The sequence below is a fragment of the Rhipicephalus microplus genome, chromosome X, assembly GCF_043290135.1.
Source record: "Rhipicephalus microplus isolate Deutch F79 chromosome X, USDA_Rmic, whole genome shotgun sequence".
Taxonomy (NCBI): domain Eukaryota; kingdom Metazoa; phylum Arthropoda; class Arachnida; order Ixodida; family Ixodidae; genus Rhipicephalus; species Rhipicephalus microplus.
Genome location: NC_134710.1, coordinates 201111616 through 201125846, shown reverse-complemented (window position 1 = coordinate 201125846; position 14231 = coordinate 201111616). Strand labels below are relative to the sequence as shown.

General features: G+C 41.4%; 1 protein-coding gene across 3 annotated transcripts in view; it reads right to left on the bottom strand.

The window, feature by feature from the left end:
• Positions 1-14231, bottom strand: part of LOC119187687 (uncharacterized) — a 782552-nt gene that overhangs the window by 544647 nt on the left and 223674 nt on the right. For all 3 annotated transcript variants that reach the window (XM_075878472.1, XM_075878474.1, XM_075878473.1), the window contains 2 exons: positions 13750-13874; positions 9955-10165 (listed from right to left, as the gene is read on the bottom strand). In XM_075878472.1, the coding sequence (XP_075734587.1) occupies positions 9955-10165; positions 13750-13874 (336 nt within the window). The remainder of the gene's footprint in view (positions 1-9954; positions 10166-13749; positions 13875-14231) is intronic.

Genomic DNA, 14231 nt, shown 5'->3' with positions numbered 1-14231 from the left:
AGGCTTCACATCTGAAGCAATAAGATAGTTGCGAACTATTGCTGTACTGAGTCGTTCAATGGGACCTGTTTCTTTTAAGCTTCCAAAGTCTGATAATTAAAATTTCATCACGTTCACAAATAAAGCCAGGGCCATTGCATCCCTAATTCAGAAATCTTGGGAGGAGTGGCTAAGCACACATATGCAAATTAATGCATGCATTTTTAACAGCTATGTGCAGCAGATCCTGCAGCCTCACCTCTGCAGTAGCATTTAAAAAAAAACAACGTACTGTGGGAAGCTAAGTTGGATGAAGAAGTCATGGAACACACTGGAGAAGAACACTAGAGAGGCACAAAATGTTGGTAAAGTAAGCATGCTTCCAGTACTGAGAGGCCTGGATTTACGGTGATAACATATACCATAACAAAACTGACACAGAGCATTGACAAGCGAAACTTCTTAAATGAGCTGATTGCACACTGTGAGCTTTAGCAAAATTAACGCAGAACCCTCTGAATGACTGAACCACAGGTGCAGAAGCACTTTAGCAATCACAGGCATCTTCAGAAAATTTTGTTCAGCCAATATAGAGCATCTTGAGGAAGTTTTATAGGGAGTGACACAATATTTAGGTTGCATTGCAAAGTTATAGATTTCTTAATAAAGCATTCATTGGAGTGGACTGTCCTTCTAGAATGAAGAAGATGATAAGTGAATGGAAACACTCCATAGAAGGTCCACACTCCATATAGCATAATTTCAAGTTCAACAGATATGGCTTCACTTCAAATCAGCTATGAAAGAAGAGAGCATTTATTTTCTCTCTCAACACATTTGCTTTCTTGAGGTCTGGTTTTATGTGTGGACTGATCCACCAGTGGGTCGTGGCATCGTAACACCAGAAAAAATTTCTTCTGACCATTTGTAACTTCTTGCAACAAGAATCGTACCTCTGCGATTATGTTTGATGAAGTTATCGCATCAGCAAGCTGATGATCATAACATCGGCGCCGCAGAGGATTAGCACAGCCTGTGACCCACCGGCGACCCACGCCACAGTGAATGTGTTGAAGGGACCCTGAAACAATTTTAGCGATTTTTTACAGACACATCAGGCCGGTATAACAAGTCCCAAGGGTGCTTTAGAGACCGATTTGAGCTCCTACGTAAACTGTGTAATTTATTACAATGCTTTAAAGCTGCAAATCCCTGCAGATCACTGCGACTCAGCCAAACGTGTTTTCAACAGCCCATACAACAAGCAACACGCTCTACCCCACTGACTCATCGTTTTCAGCTGATCTGATTGGCTGTGGAACATGCAGCACAGACTGCCGGTATCGAATCGGCGGTGAGATTTACGCGTATGCGATCTCACGCCACATCGTGACGCAGGCGGCTTAGCCCCAAGCGTTCGAAGGAAGAGTTTAGGGCAGTTGAGGGTGAAAAGCGGAGCGGAAGAGGAAGGTACTTTTTTAGTACTCGTAGCTTCGTTCAAAATAGGTGTTTGGATTGAACTCTGGTGCCAATGATTTGCTCCAGTAGTGATCTAATCAAAAACAAAATGTGAAAAAACTGTTTCAGGGACCATTTAAAGCATGGTCACCCATACTGAAAATTTAGGTGTGTTATAAAAATCTCTCCAATTGAGTTCTTTATAATTTGAGGTCAGGATGTTGACCACATGTGTTCTGCCAAAACTCTGAAAATAGAAAAATTAGCTTCATATATGTAGCAAGCTGACAACCCCTGGTAGTTTGACATTATGTTTTCAAGTCTTGCAAATATTTGGCAGCTTGGGTAATTATGCAAGTTTTGGAATTCTGGTGAATGAATTCTCGTTTTTTATGGAACAAATGGTAATAAAAAAAGGTCACCAGTTTGCGCAAGGTGTCATAATAAAACATTGTTGGCCTCCTCCTTCCATGTCATTACACCTTTTCTTTCCATTAGCTTGTATCTCATTACAATTTTTATTTCGAGTTAGCTGGCACATAATGTACATAAAAAGCACGAGCCCGTAGATAACCACAATTATTTTCATTTTTTCAGTAAAACAGCCCAATTTTTATTTCCACGTATGTCAAAAAGCTAACATTTGCACACTGCTGAAATAAGTTGAACTCGCCTGATAAAGGGCTCACGAAGACATCAATAACGCTTCCATTTTTTTCTTTCACAATGCATATAACAATCTTCCCAATTCACTTAAAACAATGCTCTTCACACTTATTTTCAATGTCACAAATAAGCAGCTATTAAATGGTTGATAGGCTGAGCTCCAGCTGATGATCAATGTCGACAATTTTGAGAGAAAGCCAACAACAAAGTGAGATGAACGAGGAACAATAGCCCTCGTTGGATGAAAGTCATGATATTTTGTGCGCCTCGCGAATCTTCTGTGATGTGGACAACACTTGCTTTTTTTGAGGAACTTCACATGGGGCCTTCATCTAGTTCATACTATGATGATGTCGTGAGGTGTTGCCAACTCAGGATGAACACTCATGCTTACTTCGAAACCAAATACAATATCTTAAAGATAACGTTTATTACTAATAATTGACCAGAAGTGCTCACGTATAGAGGACAATCAAACAATGCAAAGATATTCAGAATGAAGATCTTTGCATTGTTTGGTCTTTGGTTTTTGGTCAAATCTACAGAATGAAGCTTATTTTTGAACGACATACAGAAAACCAGCCACCTCCTGCTAATAAAATTTAAAAGCCTTGTAAACAAAGCAGTCACAGACACCACATCTTTCTTCACTTGTGTAGGCTAAGCACCCTTGGGGTATTTCACTCAGGAAGCTTCAAGGCAGTGTGGAAAATTTCAAAAAGTGAAATAACGCAAAGCGGCTTCACTGGCAGGCGCTAGCAATGTTCGCGTCCGAGTTGTCTTGACTATCACCAAAGGAACTACTCAATTCCCCGCCATCGCTATTTTCACTTCCGGACTCAAGATCTGTACTTGAATTATTATCACTCAAAGATGACAAATACGAATAGCTTCTTTTTTGTGTTTATGGCCCAGCTACGCGTGGGTCACTGCCACCGCATGCCACATGTCCCCGCCACCACGTGACACGCAATGCGGGCTTCTGAGCCTGAATGCTAAAGGAGAGTATCTATTCCGCTAGAACAAGTTCTGCTCGTCCAAAGCGGTTTAGTGACAGTTTAGGCAAGACGAGCTCTGCTCGTTCAAAGCCCTTAAGGGGTTAACAGCAGCAGGCGCATGGCGCACCCACATAATGTAAAATGCAAATGATTGCCATACTGTAAAACAGTGACCACCAGTGCCCATCTTCAGAGAATGTTATCGACAAAATTACCATGTGTGAAATGGCTGATGTGCTGGTGACATGGACATCTGGAGGATGATGGGCCAGAAGGGGTGGCTGCCTACCCCTTCCCCATAATTTCGCACAATACTTTACCACGGTTGCTGGATCAAAGCGTACATGGCGCAGCCTATTGTGTGGAGCCGCCAATCATTGGTGAGGGAGGGAGAGCATTGTTAACAGTTCCAGTCACAACTTTCGGGGGGGGCAGTAGTAGTGAGGGATCTTCCAACAAGGCGCACTATTGAAAACATGCCTTTCTTTTTGTTTTTATACTGCAGAGTGAGGTTACAGTCTTGTAACAACAGTAGTCTTACTGAATATGATGCGTTGTGCCTCCTACAAACTGAAACATAGATCATCTGGGTAGTTATAGCCGCAGCATGCTGAAGAACTGCTTTGTTCCTTGTGCTTGTCAAATTCAAAGAAAAATGTCAATTTGTCAGTGAGGTGAAGAAGCACATCGAAGTCCAGAGAAGTGGAAATCTCTGTAAACTTTTTCACTCAGCCCTGCTTCCACATTTTGTAACGTTTCCTGCACTACGGTGTGGTTCAGGCTGCCCAGAACATGAACCACATTTGTGTTGCTTTTCTGAAACGGTTGGTTCAACCCCTGCTAGCTAACTGTACAGGAAACGGCAATGCAACTGTGCAGCATCTTCCAAGGCTGGCAATGGCCAGACTAGAAAGGCGCGCTAGTGTGCTCGAGCACCTTCCAGTTTGGCCGGGAGCTGGCACAAAACCCCGCTCTAGAAAATTGCTCCGCCTTTGAGGCCATGACATCACATCACCAGCTCTAATGTTTTAGTACTTATTTTGCAAAGCAAAATTATTCTGCTGCATTAAAATCACATGCATATGGTGGTTCAGTGAGTGGAGATTTTCGCTTGATAGAGATATGATCCATTTAGGCACAGAACCTTGTATTTTCATTTTTTTCTGCATGCACATAGTGCAATATTCAAATAGTACAAAAATAGTTTTGCTATTTAGGTTGTTGAAAACGTTGTGCAATATTCAAATGCCTAAAAGCCCATGATAGAATGTTCAGGACATTTGTAAATCTATTTAATACATAAGTGACACAAGGAGCCTGCTATAGTGGTGTAGTTGTTAGGTTGTTCGGCTACTGATCCGGAGGTTGTTCATTCGACCCCGGCCGCAGCGATCGCATTTTGGTGGAGACGAAATGGTAGAGGCCTGTGTGATGTGAGGGCTAAATTTTTGGAGCCCTCTGCTACAGCATCCCTCATAATCATGATATCCCAGTTTTAAATTTGGGACGTAAAACCTTAGATACTATTATTACGATGCAAGTATGAAAGAGATTTTTTTCAGTAATGTTTTATTCTTTTTAAACATGTGGTCAAAGTTGGCTGTTGACGAGACGGGCATACCCAATAGTCAAAGCAGTTTCGTATCCTCCGTATAAAAGAGAAACCATTTAGATCAAAGAAAAGGCTCTGTTGTGGCATAAAATAATGCACTAGCTGAGTGGACACCACACTGAACAGGCCACTTGCAGCGGTGTGAATCCGACACAGCAAGCCTGCAAACACCAGACATGCACTGCTTCCCCAGCACAAACTGTCATTGACCGGTTGCGCTGCAGCAGCAGTACGAAAAACTAGACCTCTCGCTGTTTTCGGAGCATGCTGCAGGTCGCGCCGTATGTGCTTTGATCCAGCAGTCTTGACTTTATTATGCAATAGCAATAAGCTACACAGCTGGTTTTATACACTTAGGTCCTGCATATCCATGTGAAACAGCCTTCAAGATTGCCAGCCAGCTTTGCATGTTATACACTATTGATTAATGGGCAGTGAGAGAAAGGCACCCATGTTAGATGCCTCTTTACCCCCTGCAAAACGTTCTGTGGATGCCCTTGTGGTGACAAGCTACAGTAACTGGAAAGAAAACTGAAATTTCCCTTTTTTGTGATATGCAGTTACCACATCCCATATTGCTCTACTGCACAAAAAGTACAAAATCAATAAAAGAATTTGTACCAGCCCTATATACCTTTACCACTGCAGCTTGTGCACCATGGCATCAATGTCAGTGGTTGTTAATTTTTATGGCAAAACGAGAACCCAATATGGAGTGCACCAGCTATATCAGAGTGCATGCAATGCAATAACATGAGGAATGTGGAGATGTCAGTGAACATATGCTGCAAAAGGTGCTTCAGAGAATAGGAATGTTGTTCTCCTAATCGGTCTGTTTAAAGCCCCCTGTAGAAATAGTAAACATACTCTAAGCAAAAAAGAAGTTTCCTGCACCCGTTAGACTACCTTCATCCTATAGGTACAGCTGAAAGGCAAGTAAATTCCCTGTATGCAAGTGGCCGCACTCAACCCAGTCAAGGCCACATGAGAGAAAGCTATCAAGAAGGCACTGTTTGGAACTGCACTTGAGTTTTACATTATACATATGCTACTCTCATTTTGCTTGAAGAGAAAAATTGTAATACACAACAAATGGCACATGTAAAAAGTAGAGAACCATAGAAGTGGCCCATCACATGATAGTCAAGCACACGTTATCCATAAGAACAAAAAAATATATATCAAGGGCTCATTTCTTTGGTAGACATAAGATAATAAACCAATAGTTCAATCAACTATGTTGGTTTATTCATGTCATGTTGGTTACGAACACACACACGAGTGCCAAAAAATGCCCTGAAACTGCCATTATAAAGCAATATTTTGCGCTACAGATGGTCCTAGACTACATTAAAAAAAAAGATATCTTGAATGCAATCTACTGCAGTATGAAAAGGTACTAACTTTTGGCTCAGACCAACATGCTAAATCAGTTGTATAGCTAGGAAAGATGCATGCAAATATTCAAAGTACACACTGTACTTCTGCTTTAAAAAAGTAAGCTTGGTACAGTGAGCACCCAGCCTATCGCAAAAAACATGGACCAGAACATATAGTAAAATCATTTATTCACCATACTCTATATTCAGTGCAAGATTCAAAGCAACATAAATAATAGAGGTGCATGCCTACAAATCAAGTGTACAAAACTTTAAGCCTAATAAAAACTTAATGCAAGGACGGGAGCAATCTTTAGAGAGGCACGCAAGTAGCTCTGAAGTAGCTGTAATCAAACTGTGTAAATGCAAGCCAGAACAACAAAACCAAACAAACACTTCAGACCAGTGCCACATGACAGACCTGGATGCTGGCAGGAGCAGCACCACAGTCACAGGTACAAAGACAATAGCAACACTTGCCCACATCATATAATGTGCCATAGTCAAAGACCTTTTAATAGTGATGCAAAGATAGATGTGTGTACACTACAAAAACCACTTAGTATATGCTTCAATCCTTCAAAAACATATGCATTAGATGCAAATTTTAGTAGTACGTACTTTTTTACAACAAAGCATTCATGCAGCTTCTGGCATGACATCAATAATTTCTCTCATTAAGCCTTATCGTGCATGGCAAGTGAGAGGGCAGCACAATGAAGGCAGTTTTAACAAAAAAAGTTTACTACTCAAGTAAAAGAAAGCATGACATATGTACATAACGGTTGAACAAGAGTGGTGCATCCTAGAGTTATGTAATGAATGTCACATATTCAATGCATGTAATCCTTCTTGTGGTAGGGGCAGTTCATGTTCGTCACCCATACTGTGCACTTATATAATTTGTGTCTGATCAATATTTGGTGCTACTTACACACCTCACAATACTATTAACCAACTTTTTCAGCTATCAGCAATATTACCACCTCACTCTTTATATCTATGTTGTGCATTTGCAATTCTGCAAGCAATCCAGACATGATGCCAAGCTCTTGTCACATGCTCTTGTGGAGAGCTGCTAATTATAAACAAAAGAAGGTATAGACGCATTATTACCACTTATTTCAGCATTACAGAGAACTAAATGAAGTGTCTTAGTCAGGTGATAGGTATTTGGCAACCATGTGTAGTTAAAATGGTACACATTTTATGATTCTTGTTTGTGTTCATGTGTTAAGTAAATGTCGGTCATAGTACTGCATATCCATGATGTCTGTGCTTCCTCTTGCTTACTGTCGATATGTCATACTCGTAACACGAACCAAGAATCTCACAACTAACTAACTTCTCTACCAGTGCACTACTGCTAAATATGACCTCGTCTCTTATACATATACATGAACTCAATATAATCAAGAGCTCCGATCTAGCAAGAAAAGTACATGGTGAAAAGAAAACGAACCCTCATCCCATAGTGAAAAGTTGTTTTAAATGCGAAGCGTTTCCTTGCGTACTGCGGGCACTTTGATCCTGCCCTGCCCTGTCTGTATATCCGTCTGTCTGTTTGCCTGTCTGTCTAGCTGCCTACATCTAGGAGCTTTTGATTTATTTTTTTACTTGAGGTAAACCGAAATTAGTAGGGAGGGTAAGATAGTTTCATGAATATGACTCGCTGGTCATGACATGAGTAATGTCCCAATTCCGTCGCGTACGTCACCAAACTCTTTCTGCCATACGGAACACACAGCTGTGGGCGACTATGAGCCACAGGCACGGAGAAATAAGTATTGGAGGAAAAGAAACTCCCAGGCTGCGCCAGCGGGCGAGGGCTAAGCAATAGCGTCACAGAGCGATGTGGTTTACGCCAACGCTCGGCAGATGACGCTTTCGGCCTGTTGCTATCTTTTACATCTGCTTCTATAGACGTGACGCATGAAAATCGTGGTAGCACTTCGTACGCTGCAAAAGTTTTCAGATTTTTCTGTGTGACGTGGATGGCTAAATGTGACAGATATTTTAGTGGCAGTCACCAACTGATACTGCCATAACTACTGGCTGCAAAGCACTTGAAACGAGCTGCTAGTAATAGCCCAGAAGCAGACGACGTCTACCACATGCACGCGCCTCTCGCTCATCGCTCTCATGTTGTGGGTGCGCGTGCGCGGGTGGCCTTGGGAAAAAATTTTCCCCACAAGCTGTCCCGAATCCCTTCCTAATACACAAGAATTTTGTCTTTTTAGCGCTCTCAATAGCTTCAGTGCATTACACCGGCAGCGCTGAATGATTGTGCGCGCTTTTCATGCTGCTACAAAGAAGAGCGCTTTGCAGGATTCGAGCAATGCTTCTTCAAGATGGGGTGTAAATGTGCTGTGCCCAACTGCAACAGTGGTTGCGCATCCTGCAAGGGGAACGTAATGGGAAGGTAATTACTTTCGAAGTTCCTAGTGACCCGGTGACGCTAGAAGTGTGGGCTCCCACCATACCTATAGGGAAGATCGCGAGCCGACGCCTCGTGACTACGTTTCTGAGAAGCACTTCTCGGACGACGATTGTGCCACACCGTGTTGCATGACATATTACATGACACTGCATGTTATCCATGTAGTTTTTTTTTTTTGAAGCAACTTCCAGCAGTGTTGCAGCTCTGTAGTAGAACAGCTGCATGCCATGAAGAATGCTTGAGTGTGATTCTAACCTAGAACGTGCCTAGAACCGAAAAGATTTTCTTTTCTCTCACTTTCACAGCCATGAAAAACGTTGATTTTTCCTTCGCAACCTACAATGGCGACATCGGCCTTCCTACCACTCGAGCTCTTCAATGCTATCACATTAAAATTTGGAACTGGCGAGGACGCACTGAAACATCCAGTTGGACGTGGAGCACAAATGGTGAATCGGAGCGGAGTGGTCTTGAACGAGAGCGCGGTGAGAGCGGCGTGCACGTTTTTTGTGTTTTTCCTCCGCTACCGGAGTTTGGCGACAATGGGTGCATAAGTTCTGTGCCCGATTTCATGATTTTTTTCAGGGTGCCCGAGCGAGCGCAGTATCGCCTCCTCAAGAATTCTTGCTCCATGGCCACAGGTATGCAGGTATGTGCTACAGGTGATTGATAACCCAGGAACGGCGAGAACAGACATAGGTAATTTTAATGCGTGAGTGTTAAGAAAAAGCTGATATCGGCAGCATTGACCTGACGAAATGCAAAGAATAAGTGTCAGGATCCCAGCAGAAATCGAACCCCAGCATTCTACGTAGCAATCAAGTATTCTACCACAGAGCCATGCCAGGTTTCAGAACTGTTTTTCAAATAGACCCTAATGTTCATGAAACATCAACTGTGGTTGCAGTGCTGGCTATTCAATTTTATAAACACTGCATATGTATTCCTAAGATGCAGCTGTCATGTCCGAATTAAAGTCAATTGTAGTTAGACACCATTTGCTGAAGTTGATTTATGTTGCAGTGTTCAGGGCTACCATCCTAGTATCAAATGATGAAAAGGGGAGGGCTGAAAGACTTGAAAAAAACTGAGTTGATAACTCAAGAACCAGAAATTTGCATGGAAGCAAATTAACCAAGTATCGCAAAAACAGCGCACGTTTTTCGCTTACTGCAAGGGACTAACAAGTGTTGCATATGAGCTTTAGTACATAATGCCCTATGGTTACAGCTAACATAAGTGAAGAAATCTGGCTACCCATTTTCAAATTCAATTGTGAAAATTCAATTTCAAAATCAATTGTGAATGATGAAAATGCAGTTTACTCTTGATGCATTGCCCAAAAAATTTAACAAGGATAATTTTCACCAGAAATCTTAAAAATGTAAACCATAAATAAACTAAAAAAGTTAGGTTACTCACCTCAAAAGGAACGGAGTCGAAGAAAATGGCAAGGAACCAGTTGAGGGTGACCGTGCAGAGCTCAATGTCAAGCTGCGCCAAATGTCGGTGCAGTCTCGGCAACTTGTCCCGCAGTAGTGTCTTGAGAACCTCTTGATCTGCTTGAGCCCCTACCAAGCTGTGGTCAAAGTAATGGGCTGTGAAGTAGCGCTCCGTAATGCCCACAAGGCACCTGCATCAAGAGCTCTTCTTATTACTCAGCTGCTCCCACACGTATGAAAATAATAGTTTTTTATACATAGTGAAACACACATAAGAACGAACCCAAGGGAATGTGGCTAGTACTTCACGTAGTGTCATTTTTGGACACATAGAAAAGCTATGCAAAAACCATGTTAAAAATATGAGAGGCACTGACCCTTCTGCATCATGTGTAATGTATAGCTAAATTCTGCCTGACTGACTGTAAAGAACATTTGTTTGCTTACATAAATCGAATCATCAGACAAGCTGCCAGCATTAATGAATATAACTATGCCCCTGCAGTGAGTCAGGCAGCAGTGAGATTTTCAGCAACAAATGCATCAGACAGTGCATCTTGCCAAGAATATTGTAATTGGATGATGTGCTTGCAGCATTTTCTTATAGACATGCACAATTACCACAGTATCGATGCTAGAAAACATATTGAGGTGTCGTGTTCTTCTGAGTGTTCATAGAACGCACACATCAATGAAATAGAAGCCAAAGCAGAGAGAGGGTTGAATTTAGTTGTGCGAAACTTGAAATTTTGCGAGTTCTTGCTGAAATGGAATGCCTTTTTAACACATACAAACCCAGTATCAGAGTACACATGCCCTGTATAATATCTATTGTAAATGGCTTTGATTTATAAATAAAATGTTCTCAAAGCACAGCATTTGGTTTATTCTATGAAGTACAGAAGAAGCCAGGGTGTGCCTGTTCACTAATATTTTTTTCGAAAGCATATAGTGTAATGAAATATGCTGCCTAGAGAAAAATTATCTGGTCAAAATGAATAGTTGTTTCCACACATGCTGTGGGCCCCACCCCCCCTAACCGGCCCTACCCGTTTTGTTTCAATGCTGAAGGGAAGGGCAACGAGGGGTCAATCTTAATTACAGTGAAATCCCGAGCAAGCATTCCTATCCAAGGAAGCACCTCCTTCCTTCTTTATTTTTTTTTTTAGATTTCTAATATGCGGCCTTTTCTCCCATCCCAATATTTTCAGTTTCATTCAGTTTTTTTATTTACTTGATGAAGGCAAGTGAAAACAGTGCTTGCATGCACATTCAATAAAGCATTTCATTAGAAGCAATGGTTTGCATTCTTTATTCTTAGCGGCTCTTATGCCGCCATCTTGAATTTTGAACCATGACCGAGCGAGCCGCCCATCTAAATCTTGTCGAAGAATCCTTCCTCGTAGGGTAGGGTGCTTGCTGGAGATTTACAGTAATAAATTTATAAAGAGGTACCACATATGGAGCTGATAGATTTGCAAGCTCCTGAAATAGGAGTTTGTCCTGCCATAAGAATAAAATACACATATAAATAAATACTGTGAAGCTTGTCTGCATCATTTAGGGTAGACTATTTATAAGCAACTTGTATTGGTAAAAGTGGTCACATATTATATGAGTATGAGATGCATTCGCAGAGCAATTAGCAAAGGTATAGAAGGATATAGAATATTGGAAATGTGCACCTGTACTTTTCTTGAAAAGTGTTAACAATGTTTATAAATTAATTTTAATTTAATCAGAATAATGAACAGAGACCACAAATTCATATTTCTACGTAAATAATGTCGATATGATGAGCAAGACTACATAGTATTCAGCTTTTATCATAACGCAGGAATTATTTTTCCTACTACCACCTACCTACAACATCTCTAAGTCCACTGCCTGCAAGACAGAAGCCTCTTTTAGTGGTATCCAGTTACGCATACAACAAGCACTAGAAGAATCATGAACCACCCACAGGGTTGTTGAAAAAAATACATCCTGAGGAAAGCAGACAATGTTTTAAACGGCTCAGCCAAATTTTTCAGTCATGTGCGGCAAGGAGAGTGTAGAAGCAGAGTGTGTGCGAGAGAGAGAGAGGTTAATGAAAGAGGAAGAAATAAAATGGATGCTATTTTCTGCCTCCCACTGCAGGGGCATAGCTCAGCACCTTTAGGGATTGGAAAGGGGAAGTAAAGATGATAGGAAGAAGAGAATAAAAAAGTGAAAGGTATGAAAAGGGAGAGTTGTCGGTGCAGTCGGTAGCAAGAAGCGAAAGCATTCGGTTATAAGGCGGCAAGGTACGCAAAAGCACAGAACTCAAGAAAGGCTCGGAGGGATTGTGCCTTCAAGTGTGATGCTGCTGTTTCTTCAGGTGCCCTCTTTTCATAGACGCTCGCACTCACTCTCTTTAGAGCTATCGTTGCCTGCTTTTTGGCATTTAAAGAAAAATAAAATGCTACTGGTCAGTAGCCGACGTATGTAAAGACCAGCATTTCAATCAAATATGCTCCTTGCAATGGGATACTGCAACGTATCAGCGTCACACTCTGTAGTCTGCTAATGCCAGACAGTTGCCACACTTGCCCAAACAGGAATCACAAAGGGAGAGAGCGATTGTGTTTCATTAAGCACGCTCGAGGTCATGAAGCGTGCTGACATAACTTCTTTTTCTAGAGCCGTCTCTCGCCTTATGTTTTTTAGCATGCTCGTTGGACAAGAGAACAGAGAAAGTGCTTAAAGTGTCCTACAAATCCCTGTACCTCCACTCTTTCCTTATGGACTTGTAGCAACTGATTTGTAGGATTTTATTCGTGGCAATCAATTTGTGAGACAATGAACTCCAACAGTGAGGTCATTCAATGTTACTAGGAAAAGTGGTTCCTGACCCCTCACAATAAAGTCCATTCTATGCTTGCAAAGTTTTGATATCCCACTACTCTAGCTAATCTTCTGCCACCCTTAATGTGGTTTCCCTTCTACCTCCACTCATTGTGTCATTACTTCTTAGTAAACACCTATAGCTGTGTGCACTATGCATCATGTAACTTGTCTAATAACATTTTCTCTTTTAACCACACCTAGATTGTGTGCTGCCAACATTTACTCTCTGATTTGGTGTCATGTGCTACGTGACACCAACAGGCAGAAAAAGTGTTTAAATGCACATATATGCCCAATGGGAAGACAGTTGCTATGGTAGCTCAGTTGGTAGAGCATTGTACGCATTATTGGGAGGTTGTAGGTTCAGCCTCTGCCCATGGCAAGTTATATATTCATCCGCTTTTATTTATTCAGATTTACTTCACATTTACTAGTGCTAAGAACAGCCCCTATACTTTCCATAGAAGTGTTGTCTGTAAACAGAGATTGTTAAGGCATTTTATGTGCTATCAACACATGATGGTGAATGCATAAGCAAACCATATGATAACACTGTGTATAACAGCAAAACTAGTGCATAACAGCAAGTAAAGGCAATGTGCTTGTATAATGTCCTGGGATAAAGATTATGCTTATCTTGTTACCAATTCATATAAATGTAATACAAATAGGTCGAAAACAACATAATACTAGTTCACACTCCTGCCTCTTTTCTGCTTCGTGTTTTGTGTACAAAGCAGTCTTGTAAGAAAATTAATGATGTTTAATAGCCTAACTTGCAGCTTTCTCAATGGTCAAATATCAAAGTAGCTCAACCCTTAATTTTTTCATCTGGTTCACCCGCCTCTTGTTTTGACTACTGCTTGGGACTTCGCACAAGATATGCATTGGCACCTCTGTAACCTACCAAAAGGCATCTTCTGGCTCCATGAAAAGAAGACACATTCCAACTAGAAAGTTCATGCCCTGGCAATATCCCAGGCTGGGGTTGTGCAGGCAAATGGCTTGGAGAACTTCCTGCAGCTTGCGAATCTATAAAAAATAAAGAGAAAGCAGGTTTGTTTGTTTGTTCATGTAATGTACCTAAAAGAACCAATTTCTGAGGGCGTCATAGAATAGGTAGGCCGAGAGATGTTGATGAATGTTGCACACAAAAGGAAGTGTCGATGACTTTTCATGCGGCTTTGTATGATGTATGATACTTGTAGGAAGACTGTTCCAGTCATAGGCTGTCTGAGAGATGGCGGGATGTTGTGCAAGTAGGAGGTGGGTAGAAAGCATTGTGGAGACTTATGCAGGCTCAGAAACAATGGGCATACATTAAATGGAAGAGTTATAAATAAAGGACTCAGACATTTTAAACTACAAAATCAGCTTAGAAATATTTTT